This window comes from Lonchura striata, chromosome 5 (assembly GCF_046129695.1).
Source record: "Lonchura striata isolate bLonStr1 chromosome 5, bLonStr1.mat, whole genome shotgun sequence".
Lineage (NCBI taxonomy): Eukaryota > Metazoa > Chordata > Aves > Passeriformes > Estrildidae > Lonchura > Lonchura striata.
In genome coordinates this window covers 67,215,176-67,235,877 of record NC_134607.1, presented here as the reverse complement: position 1 = coordinate 67,235,877, position 20,702 = coordinate 67,215,176, and the positions used below count along the sequence as shown (strand labels likewise).

General features: G+C 39.6%; 1 protein-coding gene across 5 annotated transcripts in view; it reads right to left on the bottom strand.

The window, feature by feature from the left end:
* Nucleotides 1–20,702, bottom strand: part of USP6NL (USP6 N-terminal like) — a 111,243-nt gene that overhangs the window by 51,746 nt on the left and 38,795 nt on the right. For 4 of the 5 annotated variants that reach the window (XM_021530972.3, XM_021530975.3, XM_021530974.3 and 1 more), the window contains exons 3-4: nucleotides 8,446–8,519; nucleotides 6,364–6,446 (exon numbers count right to left, since the gene is read on the bottom strand). In XM_021530972.3, the coding sequence (XP_021386647.2) occupies nucleotides 6,364–6,446; nucleotides 8,446–8,519 (157 nt within the window). Of the gene's footprint in view, nucleotides 1–6,363; nucleotides 6,447–8,445; nucleotides 8,520–14,111; nucleotides 14,288–20,702 lie in introns of those variants that run through there. The other variant, XM_021530971.3, reaches the window with a different exon arrangement.

Sequence of the window (20,702 nt, the reverse complement as noted above, 5' to 3'; positions counted from 1 at the left end):
CTGGAATATTTATCATCATAACAGCATCTGCCACACTAAATATATATCCCAGTTTCCATTTACTGAGCAGGTAGTAAAAGGAAAAGCATGTGTAAAATGCATCACCCAAATCAGGCCACAAATTGTGACAATACAGGTTATTGCCATAATATAACAAGTACTAATATAAGTTAACACATATCTTGATAATAACACGGTCTGAAAAGAACTGATATGGTGCAGGCTGAAGAAATAATAGTACTTTTAAATTTTTTTAATCATGTCATGTCTGCTATGATTTTCACAGCTCCTCACCAAAAGTTACCAGAACAATTCTGTTGCTGGCACTCATCAGGGAACAATGGAAAGAAAAAAGTTTTTGGAAAGTTGCACTAAATAAATTGCAGTTTCTTCTGTTATTTCTACTTCTTAACTATTAATGTCTGAACAGTTAAAACACTTTCCACAATATATTAGTCAGAGTATTTAGATCAGAATCTATATTTCCCAATAAGGAATAGTAAAATTTGGACTTGAGCTGTACCTGCCCCAAATTCCAAAAACCTATTTTTTTTTAAGAAAAGGAAAACTGTGGTCTTGACCAGTTTTCTTATAAGAAAAAACAAAACACCTCTTTCTCAGCTGGGTGATATACCAACAAAGAAATATAAAAGAATCATCAAGAATATACACACACAAGGATGCTTTAGAAGACCAGATAACATAAATCCTAATTTACAGCTAAAAAGGAAAAGTGTAGCACATTTTATTTTTTTTTAATATTTTTGCTTGGTCCCCAAATGATGGAAAGACTGAAATCTGTAGTTCCAACAGGTACCAAACAAATTAACGTGGCTGATGTTTCTTCTTCAGGGGGATGTCGTTCAATGCTTTACAGATTTCAGTACAAAGCCCCTCAGGACCTGGAGTACATTGACCAGGGGTATGTTGGTGATGCTGCTCAGACTTGCTCACACTTTAGCTTTCTGTGCCATTCTACGGAGACACTGAGGCCATTTGGCTTATCCTGCTCTGACTTTTGGCCTGTGTTGAAAGGGCCCAAAGTGGATCAGCTCTTTAAACTGCTGCTGACCTTTACAGTTGCAAAATGCTGTTCTCAGCTTCTCCCCTACTTCAGGATCATGGACAAAGTTTGGGCTGTTTTGCAAACTTCAATCAGCCAATGCCCTTGTGACCATTCAGCTTTAATATTATGTGGGGCAGGGAGAGAATCAAGTTATTTTGTCCTTGTAGTTAACTGGGGACTTTAATAAAAAATAAAGACAAGGATATATTAATGACAAACACATCTTTAAGTATGTGCTTCAACAACAGTCAGTTAAAGCTTGAATTCTTATTTACTTTAAAAAAACAGTCATTTGAATTTCTTGTTTTCTTTTACTGTAGTAAGACCTTTAATTCTTTTTTAGCTATAAAAAATAACTCATAAAATTATCACTTCTAAATAGTCAAATCAATACAGACATTACATAAACTGTCCATTTAATTAAATAAAATACCTTTTAAAAGATTCCTAGTTGTAGTAGGGGACTTGTTACCACCCAAGGAACAAGGTATTTATTTAGCTTTTTTTAACCATTCCAAAGCAGCACCAAATCAACTAAATAATTCCAGGAGGTGGAAGGGGAAAATCCCAGATCCTGAGGCATTACTGGAATGCCTGCTATGAGCTTCAAGACACTCAGAAATTCCTTTAGGCTTATTTTCCCTGAAGTTTTTCCCTTATCAATGACTCCTGATAGAAAAAATGCAAATAGAAGTTATCTACAAGGTAAAGAAAAGGGCTGGTGAAAGAACAGTCCACACTGAATATACTGAGGACATTTATTTAAAAATTTAGCCAGGTTCCAAGATAAGACAGACAAGAACTGCTTTTTTTTGAGGTGCAGGGTCAACATTCATACAATGCTGACCAAGAAGATACATCATATCAAACAAGAGGGGGAAAAAAAGGAAAAATGAAAAACTGAGCACACAAACCCCTGATTATTTATGAATACCAAACACGTTCTGCCTTTTTTCATTTCCAAAATCAGCTTAAACAGTTTTTGTTATGACTATCTGTGAAGAGATCTTAGGCATTTCTCCCATTCCTAAAATACTTGATTGCAGAAGTCATCCATTATAGGCTAAGCCTTCTCTGAGCCCTATGGGGGTCCCCAGAGATGGGCTGCTGGGCCTCCATCAGCTGCAGGCACAGCTCGAAGCCTCCATCTCCTGCACTTTCTAGAAAAGAATATCCAATCTTATCAAAACACTGGCAGACTGTATATACAGACACTGGTGCTAGACTTCAGAGGAAAAAAATGTTCATTTTAAAATTGAATGGTACTTTTCACATCAGCCTGACTGCTCAGCACTCCTGCACTGCCATGTGAAATCAGCAGCAGGATTTTTACTGGAAAACAAATTGCATCGAATAAAGACCATGCCTGAGGTTTTTCTGGGAAGGGATTTGCTGCTTTTTTTTATATATAAATTTTTAGTAATTTTAGTTGGTAACCACATTGGGCTTGTATAAAATATACTGGTCTGCTCTGTCAATACTCATGGTCCTGACTAAGACAAGCTCCCTGACATAGGATTCTCTGAAAGAAAAATCACAAAAGTGAAGGTATTTTTTTAATAGGCTATTCCATGTTATATGAATATTTATTTAATTAATTTACTAATTCAATATACTATTCCATGTATACCATGTATATCAGGTGACACTGAGGAATATCAACAGCACTTGGCAGAAACAAGTCTGTATTAATTAAGAGGAACAATACTAATTGGAGAGACAGAAGAGACACGTGAAAGGGGACATTGTGAACATGGCTGGAGTGGGAGGAACACTGTGTCAGGGTTGGGGAAGACATGCAAGACACAAGGAACAGAAGGAGACAATAAGTAAGAAACCAGGAGCAGCAGAAAGAAGTCATCATGCGCAGGAGCTCCTGCACTGCCTGACACCTCACCAAAGGAACTGGGGTGATCCAAGGCTAACCCAGGACAAAAAGGAAGGGAAGCTTGTCCTGGAGGCAGAGGGGAGACAGGTGTTTCCTCTAGGTGACTGTTAGAGTGTAATGGTTTGGAGTGTTCCTGCCCAGCATCCAAGTCAGCAGTCAGAATGTCATGTTATCTGGCAGTAAATTATGAAAACAATTCTCCAAGTTGAGTCTGGCTTGCCTGCAGCACCACATGGCTTAAATAAACCACAACCCACTACTTCCTTATAGCCTTGCAACAACAGTAGCTGGTAAAGGCCAAATTTTCTACAATTTAGCTAATAATAAGAGTTTCACTCTTCCTGGTTCCTGCACGCCTCTACCATACAATTTATCTTTGCAGTAGAGTAGATCATAACTGCCACAATTTAGTCAGAACAAACTCCTCCTAGCTGCATTTTGTTTTGCACACTCTGCTGTTAAACATCTCAAGAGACAGTCCCCTTGGTCTGCCCACAGGTTATTTCACGGCTTAGCTTTGCTGGAAACCTTCTTCCCACATCCAACTTCCCTCTAAAACTTCCCTTTATTCATTTCAAATAAGTCTCATTATTATAATGCTTTGCTACTTCTCACTGAACACACTTTCTTGTTCCCTAAATTCATTAAGTATTAACTCAGCTATAATTTTTTTATTTTAAATAGCAATATTAATAACCTGTCCACCATTTTCCTTTTAGTATCCAAAGTTAACTAGAACATTCACATTCACTTGCAGAACTGCAAAGTAAAGTACTGCAGCAAACAAATTAAATTGTGTTCTGAGGGCAGCAGCTACTAAAAATTTAAGACAATATTGAGTAAAGATGGACCTAACTCTTGTAAATAGTAAATACTACATCACTTGGAATTGATCAAAGATAACAGATACCTCAACTGAGGGTCTTATAAATAGGTTAAAGTGACATATTTTACTTAAAGGGAAATGCTATATCTGTATCCAATCACAGTCCAAGTCCTCCACTGGTAAATAAAAAGGCACTTTCCCTCCCAGTCTTCTCTGAGGAAAACCTGAACCCACTTTTACTGTTATGGCAGGAAGACAATAGAAGTCTTCAGGTCCCTCAAGTTTACAAATTCCTAGTTTAACACACAAATAAGGACACTGGGACACCAGAAGAATTGCAGATCTAGACCAAAACTACTTTTGAAATGTCTCCAGCCTTTACATTAGCTCATATTCTATCCAGTGGCAAGTTACACTTGCAGCCTGAATGCTTCACTCTCTCAAAATTATCTTTCCTGTCCTATCAGCAATCAGCTGAACTTTGAATGACCCTTCACAGAGCCAAGGAAAGCTTCAAACAGGACACAGACAAGGAAAAATAGAAAACTACTGATAGTAATCAAAGCCTATTGTACTTGAGAAAACAAGCCCTAATTTTGTATCAGGTTCCTCACACCCAGCACTCTTCTGATACAAAAGCCACCTCTCTTAGTGTTTTAATATGTCAATATAAACAAGATTACAAACCCCTGTAGATCTTAACGAGGACACTTTAAGCTTGGTACTACCTGCAGATTTTGTTTTCAGTGTGCATCAGCCTGTCTGCTAATTTATACCTAAGACATTGTAGGGAATTATGGCTCTCAGGGATGACAAACTTCTGAGGCTTTTGGTACATCCTGCTGCATTTCAAAATCTCATAGAACAGGAGTTTCTTTCAGACACAGCAGGCCCAGTATGACAGCACACATGACCCAGATAACAGTTAAAATCTATAGTGCAATATAAATTGTCATTTCAGGGAAAGGACATTGATATGTTTATCCTAATTATATTCCTATGCTTCTTATATTCTTATGCTTCTTTATTCTATTAGGAGAGATTTTGCTTCTCAGGAAAATAAAAACATAATTTGCTAGACATTGAATTTGTCTTAAAACAATCATAAAGCAGCCTTGAGAGCACTCCTAGGTGAAATCTGCCCTGTAACAAGACATGGATAAGCTACAAATAGGCACAATTAGTGACAAGATTATCTGCATACACTATTAACCTGTGCAGTCTTTATGTAATTTAAATCTTTCAGCTTTCATCCCTTGAAGCTGACTATATAGAGAATTAATTCTGTATTGGTGAGTAGAGATGTTCCTGGGCAAGAGAACATCTGGGGTAAAGACTGAACAGCAGCAGCAAGTGGAGAGGACTTGAACAATCTTTTACACCTAACACATAAAAATGCAAGTACCACAACACAAGTAACAGGAAAAGTTCAGTTCACAAGGATACCAAAGGCAGAGGTGAAGCCTGCAGTGGCTTCCATTACCTCTGCCCCAGAAATAAAATAACTCTGACATCCTTTCTCCAGGCATGTGGTGCTGCAGCTGGGCTTTACCAACACAAGGACCTTTTTGTGTGAAACAGATTTCTTTGAATGTCACACATTACATTAACTCACCCCAACAAAGCACAAGCAGTCTGCAGGTAAAGATGACTTTTAACTGACAGCTTGTAAAAACAATAATATTGCAAAAAGGATGGAAAAGGAAAAAAGTCCCCCAAAAAACAGAACATAAACATCCCCCTTCCCAGTACTATGAATTACATAGGTATTACAAAGTTTTCCACTTATCACTGGTTTTCCTGGATTTAAATTGCATTTCATGTATTCAAACAAAAATGCTGAACACCAAGAACCTCAGAGAGTCCTAATATCATCAAGAGTATCAAGTCAGCTTGTGTTCATGCTGGATATTTACATCTGCCAACCACAAAAACCCTAATACAATTTAATACTCTAATCTTCTGTTTGCCAAAAAGGAACAGATTATGTTACAAAGGAGGCACCTGTAGGGGAACTGCATCTGGACTCTGGCATTTTCTGACTTAAAGTTGATTCAACATTAGGTCCTAAATCAGCAGAGATTTCAGTAAGGTTGAAAATATATGAAGCCAAAAGATAGCAATCTTATATGGACTGAGAAACACTTTTGCTCATATACAACCATTTAGTAACCTCAGTGTGATGGGATCTTTTTAAAATGAAACGTTTTAACAAAATTTTTATAAATCCTTTCAAGAACTTCAAGTTTGTTTACATCCAACTAAGTTATTCACAACCAAAATTTATCTCCAATTCAGCTTGGAATATGTTTTTTGTAGACTATCAGTTTTCATTCCCCAATAAAACATTTTTAAATACTTCACTCCCTATGCAAAAATCAAATTACAGAAAGAAAAACCTAGATAGAAATGGAATTGAAAAGCACAGTGAAAGATTAGCCAGCAGTAACCCTTACACAGCAGTTTCCAAAATATCTATTAAAGGCATAATAATACTTTCATCAATAAGTAATACAAAAAAGAGCCTGAATATTCATAGTAGCAAAATTTTAATCTTATTTTCTTTACAAGCTTGCTACTTACTGTAGAAACCCAAATCTATCTGTGACTTTGTAAAGATGGTAGTCAGCATCTTCCCACGGTTCAATCTGAGCACCCTCACGTCCCTAAGGGGAAAGGAAAAAATAAAAAGCCAAATTATATTTTATGACACAATAAATAAAGACACATAAGGGAGCATTCAACCACTGAAATCATAACCTTTGTAACACTTTGGGACATGGTGGCAGGAGGTTAGAAGAGGGGGAGGAGAACACCAGCCCTAAACTAACGAGGCAAGAGAAAGGAGAGCAGAACACCTATCCCAGCCCTTACAAACAGTATATTCATCACAGGAAATCTCTTTTGGTCACTGCTATACACAAAATACATTTCAACCAGAGTCACAGTAATCCCACACCTGTTGTTGAACTCCACAATAATCCATCAAGGTCCCCAGAATGTCCTCTACTCATTTCATTTCTCAAATCCATCTTTCTTGAACAATAACCCACAAGAGCACATCCTGCAGACAGTCCATGCTGACTTGCAGCGGCTTTCAAACAATGCAGCACTGAGTTTTCCCTCAATTATGCATTCATGCATGCCCCATTCCTACTCTCCAACTGTTGATCTTGCAAAAGGCTTGCAGAAGTTTAACTACATTTCATCTCTCCCTGCTTCTGGTGTGGACTATGCACAGGTTGCTGGCTGTGAAATCAGGCTAGCACGCAGAACACAAAGTGAATTAGGTTTGTGTGGCCTGGTTTTAGTAGCAAGGGGCTCCAAGGGTGGTTTCTCTGAGAAGCTGCTGGAAGCCTCCTCCACATCCAACAGAGACAGAGTCAACCAGCTCCAACATGGACTTGCCACTGGCCATGTCCCATGCCATACTGGAGCAGGTTTGGTGGCAGGACCTGTGACCCCATGGGGGACCCATGCTGGAGCACCTGTGCCTGAAGAGCTGACCCTGATGGAGGGAACAGTGCTGGAGCAGCTCATGAAGAGCTTCAGTCCATGGGAAGGACCCACACTGAAGAAGTTCACTGAGAACTTCAGCCTGTGGGAGGGGCCCCCCACTGGAAAAAGGGAAGAGTTTAAGGAGTCAAACCCCCAAGCAGGAACGAGTCACAGAAATGTGGAATGAACTGACCACAGCCCTCATTCCCCATCCTCCTGGCACTGCTCAGGGGGAGGAGGTAGAGAAAACTGGGAGCAAAGGTAAGCCCAGGAAGAAGGGAGGGTTGGGGAGTTAGACCCAGTTTTTATTTTATTATTGTCCTACTCTGATTTGATAGGTAATAAAGTAAACAGATTTCCTCAACTCAGGTCTGCTTTGCCTATGACAGTCATTGGTGAAGAATCTCTCCCTGCCTTTATCCCAACTCATGAGCCTTTTGTGACTGAGCAACTTTGAGGAGCAGCTGGCATCAGCCTGCCACACACAAACAGGTTTTTCCTTAGTCCAAGGTGAGCCACTCATTTACTGCACACTGTGCCAACCACCAGTAAGTCTGGCACATAAAGCATTTCATGAACTCTACAAACAAGGCTACTGCTCTGTACTCCAGTGACACTTAAAAAGCCCAGAAGAGTTACAAAAATACCTGACTACTATGCAAGCTATCCTAGGCACAGTCTGTGCCAGGCTTTTCCTGACTAGGGGTACAAGAACAAATAGTGTATGATCAGGGCATTTCTTTAGCTCCCCACAACAAGATGAGAAACAATACAGCTCACTCATCTTTTTCTGCTATGATTTCAGTATTTGTACTATCATAACCAAAGACTAAATAAATAAAAAGTAAAATGAGAGTCCTTCTGATCTCACAGATACACTGAGCATCCTCAAATACCCCACTTTCACTACTTCTAATACAATACGCTCCCTGAAATAGTCCCAAAGTAACTTGCTATGCACCTGAAAAATGAGTTGAGTCATTATGCAGAATATCCCCCATGGAGAGCTTAATTCACCCAAAGGCCAGTGTATCATTAAATATCAAATTAGTACTCAACAGACTATTTTAAACAACAGCAAGCTGGAATCATGATTCACTTTTTAAACAGACATATTAAAAAGATTCATTATAAAATGTTTTTTAAATTACCAAAAAGTTCACTTACTCTGTCATACTTGGCAACTATCTCTGCTCGTTCCTGGGCAAGTTTGATAGCAGCATCCTGCTCAGCATCTGCACCTGTATAAGAATTAAAATAATGTTGTTCAGATTTTCTCCCTTGTGAAAAACGAACTGCAGCCAAATATTTGGAAAATCAACTTCAGGGAGACTACTTCAGTGGAGAAATGCCAAAACTATTGTGTCAAAGCAAAATATGACCTTGGTGCATGTCTTGAATATGGTTCAAAACAAGGTACAGTTACTGCACAGTATCTTAATTGTCGAGTTTAGAATATTTCTGATTATCTGCCAATGTAGATATTAAATACAGTAAAAAAAAAATTCTGCTCAACCCACTAACTGAAAGACTGAAGTCCTAAAGCCCACTAATTGGCAGTTCCACAAACATTCTAATCATCAAAGAAACCTGAAACATTCACTACTGGCTTAAAACAAAATTGTGATGTATTTACAGGATTTGTAGAGATATTGGAATACTGAAGAAATACTGCATGGCTTTCTACTGTTTCTTAGAAATTGCCTAAAACTTAGTTCTCAGAAAACAGGGAAGGACGTCATTACGGTGTCAGAACTGCAACTTGGGCAACCCAGAGCTGGAATAAGTGTAAGGAGATGACAACAGGAAGGTTGACAGGCAAAAACAAAAAAAACAGTGTGTGAATAAGCACTGGACACGAGGACACTGCAGATGCAGCATTTACTACATGACTGGAGTTCAAGTTTTGCTCAGTCCTGTTCCCTGAGCAGAAGCCACCTCTAGGACATGGACAGGAACAGAGTGCACCAAGAAAGGAAAAGTTGCTATTTTGAGTATCCTACAGCAGAAAGCACTTCAATACCCCAAATATAATTATATCAAACCAATGAGGTAAATCAGCTTTAATTAATAAGTTTGTGAAAGATTCAAGCATTGAATTATTTTGATTATTAAAAAGCAATGAACTTCAGACAAAGCAAGGCTTGAAAAAGGTTTAAAATATATTTCAGTCTAACACTGTTATAAAAATAACTCCAAGCATGTGGGTTTTTTTCACTATCTAGTTCATGGCAACATAATGAACTTCAGGAATTGTACATACCAACCATCTGGCCCATGAAATAGAAAAACAGATCACATATTACCGTTTTCTATCCTATGACATTAACACAATTATTTGTTTAAACCTAGTGTTTCTTTAATAAAGGTTACCTACATATTTCTCAACATTTAGGTAAGAAGTTGTGCCAAGGTGGCCTTCTAAGCCATCTGTTTGAGATTTAACATAGTCTCCGCTTGTTTTCACTGCACCTTTCTCCAGGGGCACACTAAGAGAACCTCAGTATGACCCACCATAGACACAAGTACCAGCATTTAGACAATAGCACTGCTCATCCTTCCCTAAGGGAAGGTCTGCCTGCTTCTTCAGAGCTTTCATTTATGATCCTCAGAAGTCACACCTGGTTACCCTCACCTAGCCCCCTCTGTCACCACCATTTGCCAATCACATTACTCCCATTTATTAAAAATACATAGAGCTCTATCAGTTTCTCCAGTGTGCAGCAGAAGCAGCACACATGTATTTACACAGTTATTTGAGAGAGAAAAAAAATAATAAATAATTCAGTCTGTTACATTTGGAAGCTTCACATCTCTAATCTACAACACTGACAAATCATTTCCTCCCTGTAAGATAAGGGGTGAGTAGAATCATTTAATAGTGCTCAGACTTTGGTGTGTCCAAGCAGGGCACTGCTCCTCCTGTGCTTTCAGGTGCTGGATCCTTTATTCCTAAGATGAAAGGGGACTCATGACCCAAAGGTGGGTCTCAGGTTTGCTTTTCTCTGACACAGCTTTACAGCCACTGCAGGGCTCTGTTACCCTGGCTGCCCATGAGAGCTCTGAGCAAGACACAGCTCCCAGAGCCCTCCAGAGCCCCTCCCAAGCCCTGTGGCACCCAGGGGCACAGACACAACTTCACACCACTGCCAGGGCATTCCAGCACTCCCCCAGCACAATTACAACAATCTGGTCCCTAATCTTTACTAGTTGTCATAGCACATCTGCTAAACTGACAATGTCCACTAAAGCTACCAAATTAACACTGACAAAAAGCATTGGGTGAACCCTGGTTTTACTTTCAAAGTGAGAAGATAAAGGAATTGTAACCAAAATTAAATTGTGTTTCCTTCTGAAAGACAGATCTATGCTTACAGCAAGTCTTTACAGAAGACTAATTATGAGTTTTTACAAAGTAAACTTTTAACTTCCTTAGAAATCTGACATTCCTTCAGCAACTTCTAGTACTGATTGACCCAAATCTCCACTTCTCCAATGGACAGCTGTGGGGAAAAGCTCCCTTGTTTAAAGTTTAAAGCTTGCCTGCTGCTGAGCTTCAGGAAATAAATTAAAAGTCCTATCATTACTTTCCAAGTAGAAGAGATTACATTTGAGAAAGAGTGAAAGAGTGTGGCTGAATATAAGCAGATGATATTGTAATGCACAGTCAATACATTCACAAAGTACATAGCTGATACATTTTTCTAAACAGAAATAAAAATTGTTTCAATTTTTATTTTAAAATGTGCTCAAAAGGACATGCATATATCTTCAAAAACACAAACAGAATAACAGTATAAGCTAAAAAAACTTCAAACCTTTGCTTAAAAGAATGCCAAACTGTATTTGCACCAGAAAGCAAGTTCCTGATTTATGCTGAAAATGTGGCCATGGCTTACCATCCTTCCTCTGCATAAGCAATGTGTGAATCGAAGTTTGGCATGTTCTGTATCTCAAGACAATTCAATTACATTTAGTGTGTAAATTATCATATTCATTGCCTTTAAAGTAATCCTCTTTGCTTTCTGCCAGAATCATCTTAACCTTCCAGCTGCACTAAGATAGTTCCATGTTTCATTAATCCATCCATACTGAAAACCCAGAAAACATCTTGAGATGGGGGCAAGAGCTTTTATTTTGGGAGATAAGAATTAAACATTATTTTTCTTATAAGAAGAAATATTTAAATATCTCCAACTTAGAAATTACATGTTGATTCCTGGTAAACTAAAAGCTAAATATGGGAACAAAAAGAATTCTTTGGCACAAAAATGCATCACTATGAAACTGAGGGCAAATAACTGGCATTCTGAAGTCTTATCAGTTTTGTTCAGTGTTATCTCAATGTTTTTGTAAGAAATAGAGCTATGGTTTGATGATCTGATGAAAATTTTAAAAAATCCTGCCTTACTCTTGCTTTCATGCCATCTTCTCTCTTCCATGTTCCACATGGAGGAAGAGTAGCTGCAGGTGTAGTCGCTTACAGACACCAGAGAATCTTGACCCAAGACCCCCCTATACTCCATCTAAACATGTATTTTAAGGTGGGGGTAGGGAGAAGGTAGGGGGGAAAAATTTACAACAATGTAATTTTTTATTCATTTAAATCACCAAGCTAAACACTGAGGATCCCTTTTGCAGTCCCTGCAGTACCTCAGTTTTCCAAAATAAAGGAGGCAGAACTGGCAGGACTATCCCTTATGTTTCCAGCAGTCAAGAAGGAGCTGAACAGCCTGTGACAGCCTAGCAGCAGCTCAGCTGCTCCTGGTTGGGATGACTAACACAGAGCCCATAGTTACACCTGGCTTTCATCACAGCCTGGCAGAACTCAGCTGCTGCTGAGGGAGGAATGGCCAGAAGACAGTAAAACACTGGTCTTTCCCACAGAAAGAAAAGCTGCTGCTCTACAAGGTTTACTAAGTAGCTGTATTTTGAATTGTTTGTCTAATCCTGCATGGCTTCTAATCCTGTTCAGCTACAGAACTGCAAACCAGTAAGGTACAACCTTTTTTAAAGTTATCTTCATGTGTAATCCACTGAGCACACACCTCTAGTCCCTACAAAAGTAGTCATACAACTTACAGGAATGATCTTTGGGGTTACTCAAACTCACTAGTGCTGTTCTCTCTGAAACAACCTAAAAAATGACTAGGCTGTATCTCACCTGCCAAAGGTAACAACCATGGAGTAGCTCCTTCATGAAGGTAGTATGAAATCAGTACCACTGAGAGCCTCAGTGGTTCCTTACACTGAAGGAGTAGTAGATAGAAGATACATTGCAGTGCTCATGCACCAGCAGCAGTATAATAAACTGCCTTTTACAGATGTGCCATAAATGTAAGAAGAATCACAGATTAGTTGAGGTTGAAAAAGATCTTTTAAAATCATTAAGTCCAACAATTAACCCATCACTGCCAAGCGCACCATTACACCATGCCCCCAAGCACCAAGTGCTTTCAATTACCTCAAGGGATGGTGACTCCACCACTTCTCTAGGCAGCCTATTTCCAGTGCTTGACAACCCTTTTGGCAAGAAAATTGTTCCTAATATCCAATCTAAACTACCTCAATGCATCTTGAACTCGTTTCATCTCTCATTCTGTCATTTCTTACCTGCGAGAAGAGCCCAGCCCCCACCTGGCTACACCCTCCTGGCAGGGGGTTGTAGAGAACAATAAGTTTCCCCCTTGAGTTTCCTTTTCTCCAGGATAAACACCCCCAGCTCCCTCACTCTGCATAGGACCTGTGCTCCAGACCCTATCACAGTTCCATTCCCTTCTCCAGACATGCTCCAGCACCTCAACATCCTTCTTGTCACAAGGAGGCCAACGCGGATTCCAGGATTTGAGGTGTGGCCCCATCAGTGTTGAGTACAGGGGGCAATCACAGCCCTGGTCCTGTTGGTCACACCATTGCTGGTACAGGCCAGGATGCCACTGGCCTTCCTGGCCACCTGGGCACACACTGGCTCAGGCTCACCTGCTGTGGACCAGCAGCCCCAGAAGAGATGCCTCTTTCCATGGAGCTGAGGCTCAATACACCAAGAGCATCCTGTGTAACCTTATCCCAAATTCTGAAAAGCCCCAAATTCAAAACAGGAAATTCTTCCTTTTTTGTCCTCTAACCCACTATCATTGTCTATCCAATTGCAGAGCACTCTGAAAACCCAAAAGAATTGAAAACATTAATTTGTTTCCCATTACTTTACTAAAATTCTTGCTTGTTTGCACATTACACATCCCACTGCTCAAAGATCTGCACTGGCACAAATTCCTGTCTGCAGGCACCACCACCAGCTGCTACACATCTACACGTTCAAAGCACATATCAGAGCAATAAACAAACTCTCTGGTCATAGCAGAAAGTCCCTTAAATACTCAGGCTGTTTATTTTCCTTCCAGTTCATTCCCATAAACAACGAAATAAAAGCCATGACGTACACTTAATAGTATTTTGCTGTGGGTACACCATGTTCAAAAGGAAGAATCTTGGTAAATACCTACACAAGAATACTAAAGCTGCTCTGAACAAAAGGAATTAGCATAATTTATTATGCTTTCTCTTCATGCAAAGAGAACTTCCAAAACAGAGAACAGTTTTTAACGTAAAATGAACTAGTTAGTTAGAAAAACAATCCCTTTTGTATAGCAACACCTTGAAACATATATTTCCAGAAGTTAACTGAGCTACATTTCTTCCATTAAACATAATTATATTCCTTATATATTATTAAGTATTTAAAACTCAGTTATCACTAATTTGAAGTGAGAGAGAATAACAGCATGACATAAACAATTAAAGACAAGTATATAAAATTTTACACAACACTTTACCAGTCTTTAGACTGTCATTTTCTTCCCAGTCCTTGTAGAGCTCTGTTTTAGTCTTCATGAAGTAAATCTGTTTGCTTCTAGACCATATTCTAAATCAGTTTATCAAAAATGACTGAGGGAAAAGTTCTCCTCCTCCACTTGCTGCATTTGCTCCACACAACTGAGCCACTTGACACGTGCTCCTTTTTCCAGACACAGCCCCTCTACAGCTCCAGGAGCTGCAGAGGCTGGAACAAAGATGCCATTTGTTAATGCCAAGTGTCACGAAGGCACCACGCTGGTGTTCTCCAGCCCAGCCCACAACCCTGCATTCCAGCTCATAATAAACAAAAGGATTTGAACAAACAGCCTCAGAGGCCAGGGCTCCCGTAACACACCACTGTTCTACTCTTGGGCAAGAATTCTTACTGGTGTTTTCCAAGTGCTGCAGGAAAAGCGTCTTACTGAAAGGACTTACTTGAAATGGGGCTTGAAGTACCCTCTTTCTGGCTTATTACCTAAGAAACCACAAAATTAGGTAACTCCAAAAATACAATTCAGATTTCCGTAACTGGCATTCCCTACTTAAAGGATGGAGATTTTACATATTTTTTGATCAAAATTCCTTTATTCTTCAAGCTATCTTGGGAATTTGAAACACCTAGGATATTAGAAGTTGACAACATTTTTATTGATAAAAGTACACAAATTCAGGAGTAAAACGTGAAAACCAGATCTTTGCACCAAATATCCCAGGCCAAACACAAAAAGCCATTCTTCTGCACAGACTTCAGCCCCCACACATGCTCTCTCACACTGCCTATTGTGCTGCTATGTGATGCCTGCAGCCAGGAACCAGCCAATTCCATATCCTAACCTAAGCAAGTCAGGGCACACGCACAACCAGACACTTTGTGAAGCCAGCTGAAAGAGATCAGTGGCACTGGCACAGGTTACCCAGGGAGGCTGTGGAATATCCCTCTATCCTTGGGAGATGTTCATGAGATGTCTGGACGTGGTCCTGGGTAACCAGCTCTGAAGAGCCCTGCTTGAGCACAGGCCTGGACCAGATCACTTCCAGAGGTCTCTTCCAGCCTCAACCCTTTTGTAGTTTTCTTGCACTCAGAGAAGTGTTAAAATACCCGGAACAGGAGAAATGATCAAGTGTGTTGGACTATTCTTTTTTCCCCAGAGATTGAAAAAAGAACAGTTCCTTCAATTGTTTTAACCTTCCTCCCCATATCATGTGTCAGAGCACCGAGCCTGGAAATGAGCAGCAGCGCCTTTGTCTTTCCCACTGATTACTGCTCGTGGATCCCACCCAAGCCCAGGTGTCAATAGTTTAGTCTCTGGAATCATTATGAGTTTAGACTAAGCTAGTGCCATGTCCACTACCAGGCACATTTCCCTCAAAAGCAGCATTTTCTTACTGCTGACGCACCACACCAATCCTCTTGCTACACAAAAATAATCTTCCACTTTGCTCATAACAGTACTACTGAACTGAAACCAGCGACTTTCTGTTTCCTTATCTGTGAGCATATTTGTGGTGAGGATGAAAAGAACTCGCACACAATGAACACAAGCATTTGTCCCATGTTAACTCTCTCACCCCTTCACCACTTGAAAACAATTTGCTTTTTAACATCACTGCTGCTCTTCTACCACACACTAATCCCAAATAGCAATAAGCCACATTACTGACACATATATATATAGATGTGTGTATATATACACACACACACACTATAGCTATACTAGGGATAGCTGTACTGACACTTCTCTTATGTCTCTCAAATTTAGCATGTCTGATTTTGTGGATGTTTTTCAAGTGGACTTACAGAAAAGATAGAGCAAAACTCTTTGGAAAATCAATATATTGCATTATGCACTGCGCTAAAAAAAAGCCCATTGCAACAGCAAAACACATGCATTCTCCCCCTCTTAATAATCAGCCTTCAAAGTAGACACCATTGCAGTTTTACAGCATGAGGACTAGTAAGTTAAAAATATGAAAATAAAGATGGAAGAAATGTGACTGAACTCTCATCTTAATGAAAAATCAAGTTTCAATATGGTAGTTCTTGCAGTTTCGCAACATCCCCTATGAGACACTGCACATTCACCAATGGAAAGTGGTCACTTTGGAAATTAGTAGAATTAACTGCTACTAAAAACCCTCTCAAATCAATTTTAAAGTGATCTCCAAAGGATTCAAACCAAGAGCAAGGAAGCCAAGGCAGCCTTGCTAAGCAGAATTCCACAGAGGAAGCCTGTGTCAAAACATGAAATAAGAATTTAAGAGTCTATGTATGACATAGAATTTAAATCAAATTCTCCATCTTGCTTTTAAGCAACAATGGACTAAAGGGTTTACAGAAATACCACCAATATGCATCAATTACTGCAAAAATGCCTAGAATTTTATTTTTAATAACATAGCCTTACTAACACTTTTAGCTAATGCAGCAATGAAAGCACAAAACTCAGAATAAAACAGAAATAAAACAGAAAAATAACATACTCTAATAAAATAGAACTCGGCCATTTAATTAGTCCTAATTTACAATTTGTTTTTTTGTGTGTTTCATGTAAATAATTACACCTTAAAATTAGATCACTCCCTCATCCTACACCTAACCAGCTGGAATCTGCAGTTGGAATGCTCATGTCATCACCTCACTACTGAGCCTTATGAAAGTTCCCACAAGGGTTACAAAGTGGAGTGACGAGATCTGGCAGGGTTCTACTGTAATTCCATTTCACAAAGTGTTGTGTGCAGTCATGAGCCAGAAGATAATTAATTTGCTGAAGGTTAACATAATCAGTTGCAAAGCCAGAAGAAACCATAATTGCCAATTTTCAACAAGCTATACTGAAAAGAGTAAGCCAAATTTTCAACAAGACTCCTTTCTTGAAAGAAAAAGAGGACAAAACCAATGCACAACCCACCCTCCTGCCCAGACCTCTGTCAACACAACCTGAAACATTTATGGCACCTCTTAATAGACTTCAATGTAAAAACTCAGCCTGGGTATAATTTGGGGCTTGCCAGTATGCAAAGACTGGTCTGACTTGTGCCACAACTAGCTAATGTCTTATGTCTAAGCTTAAGTCATCCTTTGTTCTTCTCTTCCCAAGGGTGTAGTTGGTATCTGGCCTTTTCATGACAATTTTTCCCTTTCCTCAGTGCCATGAAAGAGCAGCATTGTGGCCACAAAGTGGTCACTCACCTATACATTTGTCTTTCAGGAGATGCAAACACTGCTGAGCTCAGCCCTCCCAGAAGCTGTTGCAGTGGCCATGGGAGCAGATCTGCATCCTGCTGTCCCTGGGGACACGCTGAGCTATGGAACACAGCAGCTGTGGAACAACAGAGACACAGCCTCCATGGAAAAACACAGGAGGTTTTCTACCACTGCAAACCATTTTATGGTCTTCCACCAAAAGATTACATTTCTTAGAACTCCTGCTGTGGCTAGAACTGATCCCACTGTAATAGAGAATCTGTTTCATCTACAGCTCATAAGTATTACTCCCACACTCCCCCTGAAATCCATGACCTTTCCCAGCACTAGCCCTAGCCTTTATAATTATGTCTTAATAAAATATGCTGCAAATCATCTGCTGCATTATATGGTAAGATCAGACACTTGACCTCAGAAGCACTATATTGACAGATTAAAAGCAGAAATATTTCAGGAATTTTACCCTCAACCTAATATAAGTCAAGGCATCCTTTTACACCAGTGGCTTTTCAGGTACTGGTTATGATTTTATAAGCAAATTTAGCTGAAAATGCCTTTTATTTTTTTATCCCTTGTACTTTGAAAGTATATTGTGCCTGCAGTTCCCAGAGGCTTTTGAGAACTAAAATATCCCTTCTGTATACTGATGCTGCTCATACCTCTTTTAACCAAGACAGGCTACTAAACACACAAGCAAAACCATCTTTCAGCAAGAGTGAACACAGCAGTTCTCTTAAATAAATTTCTTCTTTGCTTTCCCAATGCTATATATCAGGATGACATATAAAATCTTTTTTTTCCCCAGCAACATAAATCAAAATAACATTTAAAAAGTCTCCAAAATGCTGACATTATTTCCAACATAATTTTAGATTTCCTGTTTTGAACATCATAATTAGTGGTAGAATATGAATGTTTTCACAGCACTAAGATTTGCCGTATCAATTTAAAGAGTAAAATGGTTCTAATATTTTCAATTCTGATACAAAGTAGAACATTTCATAACAAGAATTATGCTTCCCATGTTAACAGACTTATATTTAAGTAGTCAGTTGCCACACTGCACTAATTATGTTAAGTCTCCTGATTAATCATTTTTCTCTCTGCATTAGTCAAAATTAATGAAGCAAACTATAATTATATTTTAAAATTCAGCATTAATGATGTGAAGTCTATTCCCAGTTTAAAACATTACCAAGACAACACTCATACAGACTCTGGATGAAGTTTTTTAAAAGAGGGCAGTTCTTAATTTTTGAGGAAGCTGGTTTATTTCTTCTGTAGGGCTAGAGAAGGTACAACAGGTCTCTAGTTACAAAATTTCATTAATATTGGTATCATTTTATACTGGCTCAAATAAAGAGAATAGTTCTACACAGACGAGCTGTGAATACACTGACATACCCACAGCCCAGCTCATCATTTAATTACACAGCCGATTTAACTGATTACAACAGGAACAAAAGGAGGGTTTGTTTTTGTAATACATACTATTCTGCCACTTAGCAAGACTAAAGAGCACCAAGCCAGCTCAGAAAAACACCGGCTCTGACTGAAGGTGGCAGGAGCAGAACTTGAAGAGCCCCAGGGGACACAGCAGCTGCCCGGTGCCCACAGCGCAGGGCTGGCACCGAGCTGCTGCTCAGCTCAGCAGGCACTGCCCGAACCTCGCTGGCCCCACTTGATACTTTGGGAGTGTTCACAAACAAGCAACAGACGAGCAGCTCCTGAAATCACCAGATTTTACTCCCCAGCTGCACATATACTACCAGCCTTTGACTTTTCTGCCTTCTCTGGTGAGACAACAAGAAGTACAGGGATGAGTCCTAGCCCAAAAGTGTGAGAAAACCTCCCTGCAGCCTCTGCTCGCACCTGAACTTGAGCCCCCCACCAGGTGCTGAGCTCATGCTCTACCTGAGCAGGCACAGCCTCTGCATGGGGAGACCCTAGCATTCATTTTCAAGCTTTAAATTCAGTTTCAGCTCAATACACAACAGGAAACTAAAAAAATATTGTGAAAGTTGTGGCAGGATGAAAAGCATTTCTTGCTTTATTCCAGCAACAGCACGTTACACAAGTTACACCAGTTAGTACAGGCTGCTAGACAGACTGCTGGGATCCACACTCTGTGGTGTGGATCTCAGGCATCCCTCCGTCTACCACTGGGATACACTGAAGGAACCACCACACAGTAACAGTGAGAGGAGCTGCAAGACCCTTCTGTTCAAGTTCAAATATAATCCTAACACACTTAAAGCATTTCACAAAAAATAAAAATACTGAGCTACACGCTACAGCTCAGTTCACCATAGCTGAACAGCTTTCTTCAGTTACTCTCTGAGCTATTAATCTTTGAGCAGATAAATGTTTTAACTGCAGTAATGATATCTTAAGTATAAACAGGAGCCTCTAAGGGAACCCTCCGAAAAGTCTGAATGGCACCAAGAAGCTCATATGACACTAAACCTTCTCTTGGTGGCTCTGTGACAAGTTTGAGTAAGTCCACAGAAAGACATCAAGGCAAATTTAGATACCTGCCCTCTTGTACCAGTCATGTCTACACAGCATGGAACTGAATAACTGGCTACTTACAATATCTGTCATTCACTTAAAAATTAAAATTACATTTATGAGAGTGGAAGAAATGCTGAAATCCCCTCTGAACATGTGAAATCATTTTAAGTGTCAGGCAGCAGTAGATCCATGTTTTTTATGTTTATAGGAAAGTCTGGAGGAGTAAGAGACAACCAGATGAAAGGTTAACAAGTTTGTCAAAATGGCAGCAGAAACAGGGGAGGTTTCTTCATCTTTGCTATGAGAAAAGGAAGTTAGTGGTAGACAAGAAGGTTCTGTTGTTTTCGGTTTCAGTGATTGAGCACTGGTAAACAAAACAAAGTAAACAGCCATGGCATTTCCCATGAAAAACAGGAATTGGGGCTTCCAAGGCTGTCCTGCCTGCCTGGTCCCAGCCCCAAGCAGAGGGAAAACCCAGCAGAGCAGCTGCAATAAATCCCAGTGCCATACCTGCCAAATCACAATCAGGTTGCATTCATACTGCTAATTAGCAATAGCAGTATGAATTTCTTTGCCTCCACCTAGTTTGCATCAGTTAAAGCCTTTGTCAATATTGAACAACTTCCAAGTTTGGATAAAACAACCCAAAGGTAGGGAGAAAGAAGGAAGAAAAAAGATCAAACTTTCTGGCCGTGTATCTACGTAACACTGTACCAGTAAGAAAAAACATCTGCCTATATTAGATCCATCACCTTTTTTTTTTTTCTTCCCCTAAGGAAAAAAAAAAAAAAAATTGGTGCTAGGAAGCACCAAATTAAATTTTAGATGTAATCTATCCCTAAAACTTAGC